Genomic DNA, 18600 nt, shown 5'->3' on the forward strand with positions numbered 1-18600 from the left:
CATCATACTGAACAAACCCTCTTTCATTCTTTCTTAAATGGTGACCCAAAAAGTGCACTTAAATCATTTGAGCAGTCATAGAGGGCTCCAGATAAATCTGCATAATTTATGTGTATAACTGGCACAGACTCATTGTTGGCAATAAACATGTGCATGTGCTTGTGTGTGTGTGTGTGTGTGTGCGTTAGTGTTATATATTTAGAAACTAATTGTGAACAGATAATGACATAAATCCTCAGTCACCCTTGTAGCCTTGTGCGTGCTGCACACACACGGGCACACACACGCATGCACACGCACACACACACACACACACACACACACACACACACACACACACACTCTCACTCAGTGCTGAACTAGGGACTGATGGAAACTTACATTGGTGAATATTACCACACATCTTAAGCTTTTAAATTTTAATGAATTTTACAATGGCCTGTGTTTGATGTGCATGTCTTCTCATCTCACTGTGTTTATTTATCCACCAATTCACTTTTTTGTTCTGACTTCCAATGCTTTAAGTCTATCTGACATTTAAATATTTTAACATAAAACTGAGAACAGGCCGATTAAAGCTGCAGTCAGAATGATTGATACAGCTGATCCTAATAAATACATTAAGAAATGAACCTTTTAATGTTTTTACATTCACTAAACCTGCCATGTAATGAACATCAAGTTAGTTACAACATAATCATTAAAGTTATAGAACTGGGGTGCATTCATAATGTCAAGCAGACACTTATCTTTCTGTAGGGGCAAGTGCCCCCCCCCCCCCCCAACCCCAGTCATACTTACATCTGATTCAGTTAAAGAATGAGAGAGTACAAGTACTTAAAAAACCCATTATGTCACGAGTAGATAGCTCTCCTCCTGGAGGGCCAGGATTATACTTCAACCCTACACAGACACATCTGAGTCAGTTAACCAAGGTTCTGTGGAGCATCTAAATATTACATTCCAGGAGGAGGACTTTCTGCTCACAACTAATACATCCTTAATTACAGACAGATTTCTAACATATGCCATTTATTTTATCTCCAATGCAAGCAGACATCATGTTGTGATCTGTGGGTACAGGATGAATAGGGACACAGTTGTGGTCATGACAGCTCATACCTGATGACACACACACGCGGTGACGTTGTCATTCGGTGAGACTGCTACATGGTGCTCTGTGTTTGTATCCTAGTGCAAGCAGTGTCAGGTGAATCACATCACGTAAGAAGTCAGAACAGATAAGACAGTATATATGTTTACAAACTGTAACTGACTAAATGTCAGTTTATCTCAAAGCCCGCAACTCTCCCCAGTGAGGGATCTTTGGACCTGGGATTAGTTTTACTCTTTAAAAACTTAGTCAGCAGAAAAAGGACCAGGCTCTCTCCAGTGCGAGGGAGTGTATTGTCCTGCTGCAGTGTTTCCTCGGTGGGTGCATGTGTGTGTTTCACAAAGCTTTCCTCCTTTGTTATTTTCCCTCTCTCCTATTGCTTTGTATGCTGATTCAGCGGACCAGAGGAGCTGTTGGCAGAATACAGACCCCTGACCCACTTTCTCTCTCTCTCTCTCTCTCTCTCTCTCTCTCTCTCTCTCTCTCTCTCTCTCTCTCTCTCTACCAACTCTGCCTAATTTGTTGTTAGAGTTGGTGTGTGTGTTGCGGTGTCTGTGCTCAAAGCTTTGGTTTCGTCCTCAGGGTGGCAAAGCTGAAATTTGCTACAGAGACACTCAATTAATTTGTAAACCCAATCCCAAAGGCAATGGATCCAGCTCATACACTGTTTTTGCTTTGCAGTATGTGTATTTTTTCTTTCCCGCCATCACTCTCACTTACACACACTGATTAGAATATTCAGATTTTTCACCAGGTCGCAAATGAAGCGTTTAAGTGCCATAGAGGAATATGGAGTCACATGGAGTGGGTAAGTGCTGGAGGGGGTGGCTCGATATGAGAGAGGGAGAGGTTAACCAACCTCAGCCTCCTCTGCAGGCAGATACTAAAAACATCCCTCCTTTTTTTTCCAGATCGATACTAGAGCGCAAGATACAATGAAACAAAACAGAGAGAGATATAACCATACACTTCCTAAGGGTAGACTCCTCACTCACCCCTGAAGGGTTTCAAGAATTGATTTGGATGCTGCAGAAAGGGCTGTTTGTCTGTGTGTGTGTGTGTGTGTGTGTGTGTGTGTGTGTGTGTGTGTATGAGTGTGTGTGTGTGTGTAGCATGAAAACACATCTCAGTCAACATTATGCATGCTTTTTTTCTTTCAAATATTTTGAAAATGAAAAGAAGTATTTTTTGCATTCAGATGAATGCAGTACATGTTGCATTCAGATTCTGCATTAAAAGTACAAAGACAATGTGTAGAAGAGTTCATAATGAGCAAAACTCTCATTCATTTTGTAAAATGTGAATAACTGGTATTTGGGTTTCATGTTGTAAACATAATCAGGTAACTGCACATATATATGCAGTGCACACCGCTCTCATGAATGAATACGATGTAGCTGCTGAGAATCATTAACAGGCACAAAACCATGACAGCAATATGTAATTCAATAAAATGCATACAACATGTCTTATAATATTTTATACATCTAATATAATATTAGATATAACGCACTGAGTTTTGTATTTCTGATTTTTAACCTCTTTGTTTCATAACAGTTCAAACATATAGTATCTTCCCCTGGCCTGTATATAGTTTTTAATCCACACACACTGGCGTGACAGCTCTTAGATAAACGCTAAAGCTTTGCCCCCCCCCCCCCTTGAGAAATGTCCATAGGGACAAATGATTTGCCATTACAAGGCTAATCTAAATTGGTCCAATCCTATTACAAATATGCCTCAGGGTGCTGTGTGTGTGACTGAGGAGGAAGTTACAGGCCAAACTGCCTGCCAAACTGAGAGCAGTACAAAAAAAAACCCATCAACAGCAGAATAATGAGCAGAAATATAACTGATTGTTGTAATCATAACGCAAGGTCGATAGAGGCATTAAAAAGCTATCTGCAGCTGTCATTATACTTCATTATTCTTGTGTTTTGATAACCAGAAACTGATTTTAAATCCGGAACTAGTTTGTCCAGTGACCCCATTATAGGGACAACTCCTAGAGTAGGATTTACAAACTAACTTTAGATTGAAAGGCTCTAATGTTTAAATACTGGTCATCTTCCCAAAGAGAAAACATCGGGTCAATGTTCATGTTACTAGGGACAAGGGATACAAGTGTGTACACTCCTAAAGGCCCGGTTCACAAACAGTCAGTGCTTACAGGATTACCCAGAACCTTCATATTTATTTAATACCAACTCTGGACAACACTGTGAACTTAAACCACGCGTAGAAGCTAAAAACTCGAACAAGTTTCCGAAACGTGGAGCAAAGAACAGCTCCTCACTGTGTCACCTTATTTTAGCATTTGTAATGGAAAATTATGAATGGAACTTAAAACTTCAACATTTTATTTGTCTCCATCACTTGAAAACCCCTTTTTTTTCATTTGCCTTTTAGAACTGTCCAGAATGGGAGAGACATGTGAGAACGTAACCACGTCATACTTATGGGTAGGGTGATTAATGGTGCACTGGGCACAGCTATAGAACACGGCTGTATTACAGCTTTAGGTGAAAACATATAGACACATATGTCCCCTGTCTTATGGTTAATCCGTGGCTCATGACCTTTGCTGCCAAGACCATGCTCATAGCATTATGCTCATACATGCATACAATGATTTCATGCTCTCTTAAAGGAGCAGTCATAGAAACGAGTCAGGCTCCAGCCGACTAATTCTATTAAACAGAGGTATTTGCAGACTGAACCAAAGGTGTAACCCAAGCACCAGGGCATAAATACATTAGTAGGCATTACCGCACCACGTTTCAGTCTAGGTTATGGCCAGGTTAACCTGATCGATAGCGTTTCTGGGTATAATGCCTACAAACGCATTTATACCTAAGTGATTGGGTTATGCCTGTGCTCCAGTGTGCAGACCCACCAGTCCAAATTCTATCTGTGTCTTAATGTAATACCTACATTTGTAACAGACAGTAAAGAAATATAAAGAAATAAGAAAAGATGGCATTAGTCTCATGAACATGCCAGCTAATCCTAATTTACAGTATCTGAGAGATGTCTCTTTATCTGTAGTTGAGATGGCTTTGATAAGGCTAATGCATGACCTTTAATTCATTTAAAAATATCTGAGTGGCCCCTGTTATAACATGTAAGGTTTACACAGATTTAGCTGGTAAATATTAGTTTCGTTAATGCACAATTCATAAAATGATTATAACGCAAACGCCTTTTAATCTGAAAGGTGCTGAATCCACATCTCCCTTTCTCCACACACTGCCATTGGAAAAGCATTCTGGTAGCTATGGAGACCCAGTGAGTGTCATTAGTTACATTCCTTTGTCAGAGCCCCAGTTACCCTTGGTAACCCACTGGGTGGTACTGGGCCGAAAGTGTAACAGCTGAAAAAGAGGGTTTTTTATGATTCTGAAGGTAGTGCTGTGGGAGTCATACATTAGGACAAACTGGATCAAACTAATTTTAATGTTTAATTGGAGGTTCCACAGCCTCCTGAATGTCACTGCTGAAAAGTGCCTTTATCGCATAATTTACAGAGCATAACTCTCCGGGCTTCTTTGGACACAGCTGAGGAGAAACTCAATAAAGACACATTTGGATGCAGGACAAAGCATCAATGTAACAGTCTTTCTTGGAGTTTTCCTTCAGGACTTTACGAGAAGGAGACAGGAATAAACTCGAGATTTTCTTGCTGTGATTTGTATCGGAGGTGATCTGGAGGACATTACCATTTAACTGTCCTGTAAAACACGTCTTTGAGGGTCACAGAATAGCTCGTTCCATTTTCAAATCTGACGTCACCACTCTACACGGTAAGCGCTAACATTCCACTCATGAGACAAGTAAGACTGGTGAGGCATTATTTTTGGCTCATAAAATCTTATATTATTCACTGTCACCTTCAGTATGACAAGTCTGATGAAACTCAGGTTATACACGGTCAACTCCAGTTTTTTTCAGGTCTCTGTGAGTTTTAAAGACATGCGACGGGTTTTGTCAGTAATGGTTATAAAGTGGCTCTTGGGAGTGGACGGATTGGTTTGTGTGGGTGTCACGCATAATGTGCCTCGAAATTATAGTCTGGCTTTCGGCCAACAAAGTTATCAGTGGTGAACATCTAATAGAAGATGACCACGTTGTTCCATAACGATCAATATGGTAGAATGAATTCTGTCTCTTCCCTCTGGTAGCGTACTCTGTCTGCTCGAAACTCATTTTCTTTTCATTGGATATCATCTCATTTTCCTCTTTATTTCAAATGAAAAATGCAGTCTTGACACATCAGACATGGTTCCTCAAAATATTTTTTTCTTAGTATAGGTTTACTGTCATCCCACAGTATGTAACGCCTTCCATTTTATTTTGTTCTGTGCCAGACCCATTGTGATGGTTAAGCTGAAACCTTCGCAAGATGAAAGCACTTGGACATGCTGAATTGTAACGGCATCAAACCACTGACACCTATTTTAAAAAGCATAAGATGAAAAGATAACTGAATAAATAAGTAGACTGATTTGTGAAGAGAATGTTTCTTTGCCAGAGGCCACGTTGTGTGATATGGGAATGCGATAGCTTCTCGTCGAGGGAGAGTGGAGAAAGTGTGGGTGGGTATGGATGGATGGGTTCTGCTGTTGTAATGGAAACAGTGGTCTTTGAAAGCCAGTGATTCAGCCAGTGACCGATACGGTTCTCTTCTCTCCGAGTAGGCAGAACGAGCCAATCTGGGCTCAGGCTGTCGTCCTACTCAACCCCCACTCATGATAAAACAAGGTCAGAGTGAAAGTAAAGAAAATCTGGCCTTATCCATACACCCACTAAAGGCTGCTCACCAACCATGAGCGACGGCAAAAGCAGATACAGGGATTGTAACAGCCTGTTTATAAAAATGAATGTGAAAGATTGAGCGAGTGGTGGAGCTGAGAATGAGCATTCAAAGAGATGATTATTTGTCTATTCATATTGTTTGGGAACTAAACATAAGGGGGGTATGTGGTTTGGTTTAAAAGGTGAATATTTGCTCAGAGAACTGATCCTGGTTACAGATCATAGCATGAGGACAGTAATTATAACAGAGGAATGTTGAGTGAAGTGATCCAGTGAAAGACAGTTGGTACACCTTCAGGGAAGGTTAGAGAGGTTATTGTCCGTTCAAGTTGGTACTTGTTATTTTCTCTCATGTGATGCCAATAAGCACCAACGCATTAAGGAAATAATTAACTCAGTGGTAATCTCCACAAGAAAATAACATGAGAAAAAGGTTATGGAACAGGTTGCATAAACATACATCAGACATTGTATATTGTAGCTTTATTTATTTATTTATTTATTTTTTACATGCTTACATATAACCCTGACAATGAGACACAGACACTAGCAACACGGCAGCCAATTCTCGGGGAAAAAAACAGAGAAGAAAAAAAAACAAAACAAAACAGCAACAACACCAACAAGTACAAAGAGGTTTAGAAATTAAAGGCAGGCTACAGATAACGGGTGTGAGGGTAGGGTGAAATAGAACCTCCCTGGTCGTATATGAATTCTCATGTTGCTGTTAAAGATTGAACACACCCAGTTTATGTGTAATGGATTACAAGCTAATAAGACTGATGCAACAGGAAGATTTAATGTTTTATTGGCAGTTCTGGCATTTTTGCTTTATTCTCTCCCATTATTCATTCCCACAGCCCAAAACATGGCCTCCAGACCTCTCAGATTTGACTGATTGTGGCCAGTGAGTCAGCGCTCCATCAAACATTGAATTTCCCAGCCCTCTCTCTGGTTTCCCATCGCACTTTATGTCACTGGACTTTGATTGAGTAGCCTTTGGAATGTGTGGACGGGTTCTGGCTCAAGCCAAAGCCGAGACCATCGTTAGAATGTTGTTGCTTTACATTGCTCTGTAACATTTCTTAGACTTTACAAACGGTTCATTTCATGTTCCTTTTTATGGAACGTTATCCTCAGTCAAATCTTGTAACGCAGCAGTGCCACCAAATAGAATTGCAAATATACTCACGTTTGTGAACTATACCCATAATAAAAATGTTAGAATTGTACTGAATTTTTTTTAGACTGCCCTTCAGTTTTTATTGCTGCACTGTTACTCACTTGTGCATCAGCTCTGCCCATCATTCAAAACAAGCATGTAGGCCAACACCCAATGTTTTTATAGTAATGTAGTTTATAACTGGGAATAGGTCTGGGTTATCTTTGTAATATAACCTAAACAGAAACACAAATCTATCATAAATAGATGATTATATGCCTGTCATATCTATTATATCTATTAGTCACTAACATCAGGAGCGGTGTGTAAATATATAATCATAACAATATTTGACAAAATATAGTTTAGCAAACACTTCTAATAAATCTCTACATCATTTTATAGCTGGCTGTTCTGTTTGACATTACAGATTTTCTTATAGTCTTATAATTATTATGACACCTGTTCTGATTGTCCAAAGACCTGTTGTGCCAGCCTTATTGCTGAAGCTTAGTGTTCATCTTTATTCAGGTGTGCGTGTTCACTTGACCCAGTTAGGGAGAGACGTATGGGGAACTGTGTGAAAGAGAATAATGAATAATCTGAATAATCATATTCTTGTCGCGAGTTGGCCAGATGTGCTTAATGTGGCTCAGCATAACAATGAAACCTGTGTGTCTGAGTCTCTTTATCCAGGCCTGACATCTTGAGGGGCTGGGCTGTCATGGTGAGATATCGGTGTGCCTGTGTTTGTGTGCGCACATGTTTGGTTTATGAAATCTACGGTCGTTATCGAGCGCTACCTCCTTTGTCCTGCGCTGTGAGTGTCTGATATGGGAAAAATATCGCGCGTGTGTGTGTGCGTGTATGTGTGTGTGTGTGTGTGTGTGTGTGTGTGTGTGTGTGTGTGTGTGTGTGTGTGTGCGCGTGTGTATGTGTATGTGTGTGCGTGTGTGTGAGTCAGCCATGCGTCGTAGTGACTCACTGGCATGGCCTGGTGAGGCTCTGAGACGTGAGGAAAGACGAGCAGAGGCCAGGCTGGCAGAGGGACTGCAGAGACTGGAAGAGGTCAAACACTATCATCTCAACACCCTGACCAGAGAACAGCGCAAACTACACAGAGACCTTATCTCCATCAGGACAGGTCAGCGTCTGTGTGTGTGTGAATGTGTGAGTGCCCATCTATTATGTTAGCAGTATACTTAGAGATACATATATGGTCATTTTTATTACATACTTTTTTTTATAACATACTCTGTCACTTCAGGCAAACAGTTAAATATAGACTACTTTAAATATAATGATTATGAAAGCAGATTTTTTTTTAATAAAAAGAGAACTTTTTAATGAGCTTTGATCAGCAAAGTACTGTTTTTTTACAGACAGTTTATATAAAGAAAACTAATATGAGAGGCTTTACTTTTATTTTGCTCTTTTAAAAGGGGCTGATTTCAAAATGTTCTGAATCGAAAAACTGAACATTTCTGAATCTAAATAAAAAAAACCAAACAAACACAAAAATCTGACTCGGGAAACTGTTCATGCATATTCACATTTACTTGTTTGACCTCAGGTAACTACTGGAGAAAAGGAATCCCTAACACACAGCCCACAAATCTTGACCTCAGTCACCCTGCAGTGCCTTACAGGAGGACTCTGCTTCCAATAATCCCTCGGCCGGACAGGGAGCCACAGAGGCAGGCGTAAGTGAACTGTTTCATTCATTGAATGTGATCCTAAGAAAGCCAGAAGTTACGTTTGGTATATGACTTTGTTTCCCCTTGACTGACAGTTATGGATATCCGGTATCAAGGTGGTACAACATGCAGATATCGGATGGCCTCAAAACAGATGGATATCTTATGTCTGTAATGAAAGACCATTGTCACTGTTTGGTGGTTAAGTTACAGTGTGTACTGTATCTACTATTCACCAGAGCTGAAACATAAAAAACAGTAGTAACTAGCAAAGGCCAACTGAAAAATACCCAAAGCATTTCCCACAAAGGACTGAGAAGTCCCCCAAATAAAACAAAAAACAAGATTTTACTCACCCGTCTTCAACTCTTTCAACCCTTCCAGTCTTTCATGGCATGCGTATGAGTGCAGCATAGCTTTGCAGCACTGGCCTGTCCTCTGGCTTTTATAACTGAATCATAGTTTCCAGATAGGAATGCTGCAATCCTAATTTTTTTGTGTTCATAAAACAGCAAATTCAAACAGAATCTTAAACCAAATATTCAAAGATATAAAACCAGGTGTCTTCCCTAAAGACATGGTCTCAAAAGGGAAGTAACATGTGTACAAAAATAAACGTCTCTTTCATTTCTTAAATGTAGCAATCCAAAAACTGTAATAAAAGGCATTTGCCTAAAAACAAAACACAGAGAAGCCTCAAGGTAAGAGGCAGTGAAAATGTATAACAACAGAAAACAAGAGTCAGTTATGAGGTATATTTCCAGTCTTCTTGACTGAGGCCATACAGAAACATAATGCATGCCCGTCTACACAACTATGTCCGTAACGATATGTGTTTCTATGAAACACAAATAAAATGTGTTATATTTATGCTAAAAAGTGAGACTGACATTTCTTTTAGGTGTTGTATATCTTTGGGTGTGAGTCTCTGGGTCTGAAGGCAGATTACGATGATGGAGTTCCCTCTTAGCCTACAGGCACTGTTTGATCTGCACTGACACAGAAAAAATTGCCTGGTTTCTTAATGAACCTATAAATAAAGAAAGGCATGCCATACGTTATTACAGCTGTCATCTGTATTTGTGTCATACGTTTTATGCTCTCAAGCTGAATATCTAGTCAAGCTTTGGCAACTGCTTCTAAAAGCTTTTTTACATATATAATAACTAACTGTTAAATAAATATAAAATATCTCTAGAAATTGTTTAATTGTATTCTCATAGACAGTAACATAAGCTGTAACTATATACATGCAGTAGAGTAAAACCATATTTGTGCAAAATATCTTTCACTGTGAGGTGTTACTGTTCTTTTGTAATTTTTCCGTGTGAGCACCTGACAGTGTGCCGTGTTTGTCTCTCCTTATGACTATGTGTTTGCACCAGTCTTTGAGCATGTGTCCTGTGAGTGTGTATGTTTCTCTCTCTCTCTCTCTCTCCCTCTGTGTTGTTCTGACTGTTCAAAACACATTCAGTATCTTTTTTTTCTCTCTGACTGTGTCAGCATGTTCATTTAAATGTCTATGCATGAGTACTTGTGGTCTTCATTGGTGCGTATCTGTAATTGTACGGAATTTCCTCAGTTAATTGCCTCACCCAATCTGATATATGTAGACACAGTTATCCACGCTGCTGTTTTCTGCAGTTTATTTCTCTCTTCTTCATTTTCTGCTGTTTAATATAACACTTTTCTTTCCCTCCCTTGCTCTCCTCACCCCTCTCTCTGTGTTTTGTGTATTCTGCATAGTCCTAATTATGCTAATCTGCGTGCAGAGATCCTCATTGAGATCCAGCATTGACAGAGAGGCGTCAAGCTGTTATCGCATGGAGCAAACTCTCAACACACAAACACACACAGACTTAGAGAGGGAGAGAGAGAGCGAGAGAGAGACAGAGACAGAGAGAGGGGGGAAACAAAGTGATCATTACGAATGCTTTTCTCAGCGCTTGTGCATGGTGTCTACATTTCTCTTCCCTTATAAATGGTTCACTATGTCTTCCCCTCCCCTTCTTTTTCTCCCTGTAGACTTGCTGGAGGAATATTGCCTTCTCTCCATGCTTGTTAAGCAGAGGACTGATGGGCAGCCAACCAACTCCAACTTTCCACTAACTCCACTTTCTCTGTTTCTCTTCTCCTCCACTTTCTTTATTCCTCCCTCTGCCTCTCCTCCCCCCTCAACATATAGTGACCAGTTTATCTGTCACAGCTCATCCTTGCGTTGTTTTCCTTTTCCTTTTTCTCTCATACTCATTGACTTCATCTCCAGTTCTCTCATATGTTCCTCTCCCCACTGCTCTCTCATTTTCTACTCTCTCTGTCCATTGTTCATTCTCTCCTCTGCCTCTCCAGCAGCTACAGTCACAGGGGGCCTCATTCAGGCCAGCACTTTTAAAAGACTTATTTCAAACTCGTTTTCTTTTACGATGTTCAGTCTTCTGCCAAATTACATTGAATTTACAGCGCTCTCATTCTTCTGTTTCGTTTTGATGCCAGACCAGTGAGGAGAGGAAACAAGATTGTGTGTTTATTTCTCCTTTGGCTTTGATTTAATGATGGCCACATCCAAAGCATGCTCGCTTAATGGGCAGTACTTCAACCCCTGAACTAACAGCCTGACACAACCCCAATGTATCTGGCTGCTTTCCTACACTGCAAATGAAATGACCTACAGATACTGTTATAGTGTTTTTGAATTTTGAATTTGTTTAGTGTTTGTAAATCATGAAGGAGAGAAATGGAAAAGTTGCACTTCACTTATACCCGGTGACATAAGAGTGTCAGAAGGCTGTTACAACACATCAAAACTAGTCCTAATAACTTGTGTGACTACACGAAACATCTTATGCAAGTGCTGATAGTTGTTTTTCACCACTTCGTCTTAAAAACACTTAAAAACATTATTTTGGCAGTTTTTACAGTCTGAAGAAGAGTGCATTGTTAAATGTATTCGCAGGGAATGGCTATGTGCTATTTCAGGTGTGGAGTTCTGCTCAGCTCTCTGTTTATTATGATCTCAGTAAGTCTGACTGGATAAGAGAGACTGTCTGCTTAACGGATGAGTGGAATAGTGAAAGAGGATCAGTCTTGTCAGTGTCTGTTTGTCAGAAGTTGTCCTTAGGTCAACTCTGTTGATGTGTACCGCACTGCTACAAATGTAGCAGGCGCCCATTTTAATTGATTTTTGTTTGAGCCGTAGACTCGTAGACTGTTGCAATGTGATACCGAGAGGTTCATCCAGAGGTTTGTTTAACAGTCTTGTCCTTTTACCCTAATTCTATCAGCCACTGATGCGCAAACACATTGTAGAAATCTGTATGAATAGACCTAAGTCTTTCTTTTATCTTTTCTCTCTGAAGGTCCATAAAGCCTCAGTCCAGTACGTCTTTACAGAATCGTGTTCAGGAATTCATCAGCAGCGGGAGCAAAACAGATAGCTCAACGGTGCCGCTCTGCCTGCCAGATCTGAAACTGCAACCTGTCCACACGCTCCCCAGCACCAGTACAGCCACAGCAGGGAGAGAGGAGAAGAAGGACAGAGTGAGGGAGAGTCAATTGGAGCCAGTCAGAGAGGGAGAGAGAGATGGGCAGAGATTAGAAAGGGAGACAGACAGTGATAGAGAAAAAGAAAAAGTCGCACAATGGGAGAGAGAGCAGATGACAAAAGAGAGTGAGGTAGAAGTATCTCCTCCTGCCTCTCTCCTCTCGGACTATCTAGCACCTGATGGGCGTTTGAGGACAGTTCACACTCTGCCCAACTTTGCTCAAGCACTAGTGGAGGCGCGCAAAGCCCGTTACATACGTCACCGGGGACAGCCGCTGTGCGAATCAGGACTCACAATTACAGAGATATTCTCTCGACATTCTAAAGATGCACAAACTCACTGACTCTTATAACAGATTTTCCTCTATATGTCACTTTCTTTTTTTTTGGCTTTTTTTTAAATCTCATATAAAATACCTTTCTCTTGACTGTACTGTACAGAGAGTTAAATATACTCGTTTGTAACGTCCTTGTTTTTGTTATGTAACATTCTTTTTACCCACTATGTTTACCATGTTAATATATCAAGTGAATGAGTAATAATGATTGAAAGTTCACTGTCACAAGTTAAACTTGGTACACTTAAATATTTCTCAGCACCACTACCCATCATCACACTCTCTGGAGGGTGCAGTCCTTGATTCTGTAACACAGACAACCTGACAGAACAGTGTGACCATATAATATTATCGCCCTCTGGTGATAGTTTTACTTACTTCATAGTCTCAACTCACCTGTAAATACGATCTTAAAACACACATTAAATAAAAACTCATGGTATATTTGTTAATTTGTCTGGTATTTGTTAGGAAATGCCTGAAGCTCCTAAGCGCTCTGTAATACAATTTTCTCTACTTCTCAACTTTTTTAAAAAATGTTTCTGCTTAGTCACTGTTGACATGCCTAGTAACCAGGGTGATACATTCGAGGAAATAAGAAACAAGCTGACCAACCAGCTGTAACTCGGGGTTGAGAGATTTCCGTGAAGGCGGAATAAAGTCAACGTTTTCCAGTACTTCCGAGAAGTACATCCCGTTTTGCATGAGCTATGTCACGCGCATGATCGTCTTACTGTAAAAACTCACATTAAAGTATATGGACCATGACTATCCTCCGGAGCCTTGCCGTAAGAACTTTTTCGTCTGCTCGAAGTTTGCGTGCTCTCAGTCCACAACTGGTTGAAGCTCCTGGCACTTTATCCCGTGCTATTGGGAGGGATAAGGCACTCATGCAGTGCAATCGTATGCTAACCCGCAGCTTCTGCTCCACCGAAGCGCCGGGTTCTAAGTCACAAGAGGTGGACCTTAATCGCCTGGATGGTGAAAACAAGGGTATGGTTTTTTTGTCCATCAGTCTAACAAATTCATTATTCACTGACAGCACCACGAGTCTGCTGCAAAATAATTTCACCGCTAATAAGTCATGTCCCAGAGTGTTCATATGAGAACACACCGCTGAGAGGTCTCATAATCAATCAAGTTTATTTCGAACTGACATACTTTTTCAAGCGTGTGGATTCCCATGTCAAAAGCAACACTGTTACCAACTCGGTATCAATATTCTCTATGAATAGTAGCGTAAAGCCCATGTGAAGACAGGCTAAAGTATCCTTGGTGTTTTGTTTTGTTTTTCCTTTTTGCAGAGAATTTAAGTGGTCTTGGCCAACGGAGATGGGTTGAACAAACTACATGTCCAAATCCATAGTCGTGTGTTGTAATTTTAAAACTAAACAATCGCATGAAGAAATGACAAGCGTGTTAATGGCTACGGTTTAAGCACTTCAGAACTGTTGAATATCACATGAGGGAAACCAACAAATTCCTGAAAAGAGAGTGGTGATGATCTAAGTTTGTAGACTCCAGCATGTTTATAATGTGGTCACTCTACTTGATCTAATCTAGATTTACTGCACTGACCACAGAAACAGCCTTTACGAAAAGTCCACTGAAATAGACATGAATCTTTTTGTAGATTTATTTATTCTAATTTTCACAAATAGTGTCCTCCACTTTCTCTTATCAAATCTCTCTCTCCATCTCCCTCTCTCTAGGTATAGTGGAGGTACTGATGTGTCGTGAGAGGGCACGGAACTCCTTGGGCCGTGTGTTTGTGAGTCAGGTGAGCCCATGCATAATATTCACGCCCTACAGTGAATACATTGCGTCTTCAAGGGTGTACGGGTAAAACACTCAACTTTTGGGTCTGTTCCCATCTATTCGCCTCTTTAAAAAAAAAAAAAAAATCATCACTCGCACTTTCTTTCTGTCTCACTGTCTCAATGCTCTGTGTAGATGAGAGATCTGGTGTCCGTGCTGCACCATGATTCAGCTGTTCGTGTTGTGGTCTTTAGGAGTATGATACCTGGGGTCTTCTGTGCAGGTCAGTTAATACAACATCATTTTTCTAAGCACACCCAGGTTAAATATGTCATGGCACTCTGGAGTATGATAGATTTTTCACCCTGCTTTCTTACAGGGGCAGACCTAAAGGAAAGAGCCCAGATGACCAACGCAGAGGCTGAGCTGTTTGTATATGGTCTACGTTCACTCATGAATGAGATAGGTGAGAGACGACTACGACAACGATGATGATAATCACTAGGTGTCTCATGGTTTGTATGCTCTCTCTCTCTCTCTCTCTCTCTCTCTCTCTCTCCTCTCTATTTATTCTTTCTTCTCCTAATGGGCATTTTCTTAGATTTTGCCAGTTTGTGTTTACTAGGGTTTTAGTAAAGCATTACAATGAGGATACACATGTTTGTTTTCAGAGAGAACTGCTGGATTTACGTCCCTCTATCTGTGTCAGACTTGCACAGGCTAATGTGTACTTTGAACCCATTTTTTCCCAGCCGCACTGCCTATGCCAACCATTGCAGCAGTGGACGGCTTTGCTCTGGGGGGTGGGCTGGAGTTGGCCTTGGCGTGTGACCTTCGCACAGCGGGTGAGTGTTTCAGATGACCTCAGATCTGGGTCACAACAGGTGAGTGGCAGAGGTGCTATGGCTGCTGATGGGCTGTAGGACAGATGTGTGGGATTTGTAGTCATTTGCATAAACGGACATGACAGAGCCATCACTCAGCCCTGAGTCTCTGTGGTGTGTTTCTGGCATGCCAGGCTGTAGCAGGGTCCTTGAGTCGTCCTCTGTGTGTTTGTGTTTTTGCAGCTCACACAGCGCAGATGGGCTTGATTGAGACTACACGAGGACTGCTCCCAGGGGCAGGTGAGAGACAGAGAGAGAGAGAGAAAGACAGAAAGAAAGAGAGAGAGAGAGAGAATTTTAGGCAAACAGATTGAAGTAAGAAGCAGGGTTATTTGTACAGATGGATAAATATAGCAGACAAACAAATACTCAGATGAACAGGTAGATAGGAAGGTTAGATAGGCAGACAGACAGACAAATAGAGACAGATAGAAAGACAGGCAAAGAAATCAAGTTGATATTGACCAGGGCCTGCATTAGTTGTTCTTCCTGTGTTGTAGGTGGCAGCCAGAGGTTGCCAAGGGCAGTGGGCTTTGCTGTTGCCAAGGAGCTGATCTTCACAGGGCGTCGTATAGGGGGTGAGCAAGCTCTTGAGCTGGGACTGGTCAACCGAGCTGTGCCACAGAATCAGGCTGGAGATGCAGCTCACAAGGAGGCCCTAGGCCTAGCCAGAGAGATTCTGCCTCAGGTCCCACACACACACATTCTGAAATCTCTGAGATGTCTGTTTGCGTTAGATTCACTTCCGCTCCAGTGTATCAGACCCACTATGTTTGAGTGTGTGGTTGTGGACAGTCTGCAGGGCCTTTCACAAGTGTGTGGGCTCGTGTTCATAATCAGTCTGCATGGCCAAACACTATGTGTGTGCGCATAAGTGAATAGAGGAGGAGGTAGTACGTTTGTAATCATGCTCTGTTTTTCTATACACTCTGTGTAAGTGAGTGTGTGTGTGTGTGTGTGTGTGTTTCTGTGCTTTAACTCTGTCTGCATTGCCTCATATTCCATAAGCAGATAGAGCTTTTCAAAGTCACTAAACAAGCATAAATATGTGTTTTCTTAATAGTTCTGGGTCAGAGATACATCCTTTAGTGTTTCAGAGAACAACATGTAACCTTATTGCCTTCAGAACACTGCATAATTCACTTTTTTCTGTGTAACGTAGGGCTGAATATTGTCAATTAATTGTATCAAGGTCCTCCTTAACCTCGGATTAGAGAGTGCATCGTACAATTTGTTCTGTGTACAGTAATTTATATATTTCTCTGCACTGAAATGTGTACCTTTAATAAGTCATTAAGCTGTGTTACTGATAGCTCAGTTGAACCAATCCAACTCATAACATACCTGGTTACTCTTAAAGAGCTTGAAGATATTCTTAAAATTGGATAGGTCTCCCAGTGGACCCAAATGTCATACACGACTGCACATATGACAGACAAGTGATATAGCAGTGGGAAAATGAGTGCCTGTTTAAATCCATAACAGAGGGATAGCATGACTTGAGTCACTGTAACAGCTGTTGTCTTTCCAGTATGCATCAGATAAATGTCAGTTCATCATAGCTATCGTCAAATCATATAATGCATAGAGAATGTTTTAATAATGTTTTTGGTGTTTGTTTGTTGAAAGGCTCCGATTGCAGTGCGGATGGCTAAAGAAGCGATGAATCGTGGGATTGAGGTGGACATTGCCTCGGGGATGGCTATTGAGGGCATGTGTTATGCCAGGGTCAGTATTTTCATAATGATTAGAGTCAGCAATAGCTAGATTTTCATATCAGCATATTAACATTTTTACAAGAAACAGAGCCCTTTGAAATTCCCTCACCAGTTTGACCTTAAAGCACACCTCCTGCAAAGTTTAACATATTTAAAAATGTTAGGTTATGGTTTTACCCTTCTATGGTCATACTATACACAGAGGGGACTTTCAGAAGAGTGAGAGAGAGAATAAATTGCAGTGGAGGAAGTGTGTCAATGCTCAGGTTAAAGGAAATAAAGCTTTTTAAAAATATTAGCGACTCCAGCCATTTACTATTACGTTATCTTGTGAATTGCATTTTAACCTCTACTGTAATTCACAACACCGTAGCTGTGCATTCACTGACCCGTTTCTCAGTTGTTTCCTTCCTCGACCACAAAACCTTCAACAAGATCAATGTAACCACAATTAGATCAGAAGTTATTAAACATCATCTTGTGTTTTGGTTTGATGAAATGATTTCCTGTGGCAGATTTCTAATGGTTATGTATTTTATGTCTTAGGTCATTCCAACAAGAGACAGACAGGAGGGGATGGCTGCATTTATAGAGAAGAGGCCTCCAAGATACACTGGAGAATGAATATACACATGCAAAACATTCCAGTTTTTAACCGGTGACAAAGGCTTTGCTTACATAAATGCTGCACGATTCCAGATGATCCGGCTGTTTTTTTTTTTTTTTGGGGGTTTTTTTTTACAAACTCCCTAAAATAGCTTGGTGCTTATTCAGGCCTTATGGAACTCCCAGATAACTATCAGAAAATGGGACTGTGATGAAATAAACGCGCTCAAATATACCATTGTATGGAGGTTCATAAACAACCAATTTATTAAAATTCATTCTGAATGAGATAATGTATCAAATAAATTACAGCTGTATGTATTGGTTGTGCATAATAAATATATGAACTTGACTGTTTTAATATAACAGTGGGATATGCTTGTTTCTATATGTTTCATCAAGTGTTCATTGTCAAAACTTCTATCATCATGATATGAATGACAGAGTCATGTCAGCTTGTGTTTGTATGTTGTAGGAGCCTGGGTGAGTATGAAGATGATTTTCACAACAACGTATAGCTCAGAGGGAGTTTCATATGAATCATAAATTAACAAATCGGATCAAGCAAAATGTGCACCTTCAGCTTTACATTCTTTATTCCCCCAAATGTAGTTTTGCATATAATGAGAATCTGAGTAGAAAAACATAAAACAAACAAACAAAAAAAAAAAAACCCCACAGACTACTGGTTTGCTCTTAAATAGCCCCCCCAACTCCATTTTCTCAGTGTTTAACAAACTAGTTATGATATCATACAGAACATAAAGACATATTATAAAGGGCCATGTGCAAGAATCATGTGTCTTCAGAGCAACAGCTGCTGTTTGGATACTCTCCAGGATGTTTGTTAGCAGAGCTCAGTAACCCCAGGAGGACTATATATGGCCCATTGAAGTTAGTTGGCTAATAGTGGCTTACAATGGAGAATGAAGAGATTATCCCTCTTTAATTTAAAGAAGGGGATATC

The 18600-nt window shown here is 40.5% G+C and overlaps 2 protein-coding genes across 2 annotated transcripts; both read left to right on the top strand.

Annotated features, from left to right (window-relative positions):
- Window positions 1–8057: 8057 nt before the first annotated feature.
- On the top strand, window positions 8058–12673 carry ccdc190 (coiled-coil domain containing 190). Its single transcript, XM_030772138.1, has 4 exons — window positions 8058–8235; window positions 8665–8794; window positions 12145–12325; window positions 12443–12673. The coding sequence occupies exons 1-4, from the start codon at window positions 8058–8060 to the stop codon at window positions 12671–12673; spliced, it is 720 nt and encodes a 239-aa protein (XP_030627998.1).
- A 653-nt stretch (window positions 12674–13326) lies between these two features.
- On the top strand, window positions 13327–17996 carry echdc2 (enoyl CoA hydratase domain containing 2). Its single transcript, XM_030771448.1, has 9 exons — window positions 13327–13660; window positions 14380–14447; window positions 14621–14708; window positions 14805–14891; window positions 15178–15270; window positions 15493–15549; window positions 15810–15997; window positions 16939–17037; window positions 17574–17996. The coding sequence occupies exons 1-9, from the start codon at window positions 13432–13434 to the stop codon at window positions 17649–17651; spliced, it is 987 nt and encodes a 328-aa protein (XP_030627308.1). The 5' UTR covers window positions 13327–13431; the 3' UTR covers window positions 17652–17996.
- Window positions 17997–18600: the final 604 nt, after the last annotated feature.

Source organism: Chanos chanos, chromosome 4, assembly GCF_902362185.1.
Source record: "Chanos chanos chromosome 4, fChaCha1.1, whole genome shotgun sequence".
Taxonomy (NCBI): Eukaryota; Metazoa; Chordata; class Actinopteri; order Gonorynchiformes; family Chanidae; genus Chanos; species Chanos chanos.

Coding starts and splice junctions, on each gene's coding strand:
- ccdc190 (XM_030772138.1), top strand. CDS start 8,058: ATGCGTCGTAGTGACTCACTGGCATGGCCTGGTGAGGCTCTGAGACGT. Junction 8,236..8,664: donor CCTTATCTCCATCAGGACAG/GTCAGCGTCTGT, acceptor GTTTGACCTCAG/GTAACTACTGGAGAAAAGGA. Junction 8,795..12,144: donor AGGGAGCCACAGAGGCAGGC/GTAAGTGAACTG, acceptor TTCTCTCTGAAG/GTCCATAAAGCCTCAGTCCA.
- echdc2 (XM_030771448.1), top strand. CDS start 13,432: ATGACTATCCTCCGGAGCCTTGCCGTAAGAACTTTTTCGTCTGCTCGA. Junction 14,709..14,804: donor ACCTGGGGTCTTCTGTGCAG/GTCAGTTAATAC, acceptor GCTTTCTTACAG/GGGCAGACCTAAAGGAAAGA. Junction 17,038..17,573: donor AGGGCATGTGTTATGCCAGG/GTCAGTATTTTC, acceptor TTTATGTCTTAG/GTCATTCCAACAAGAGACAG.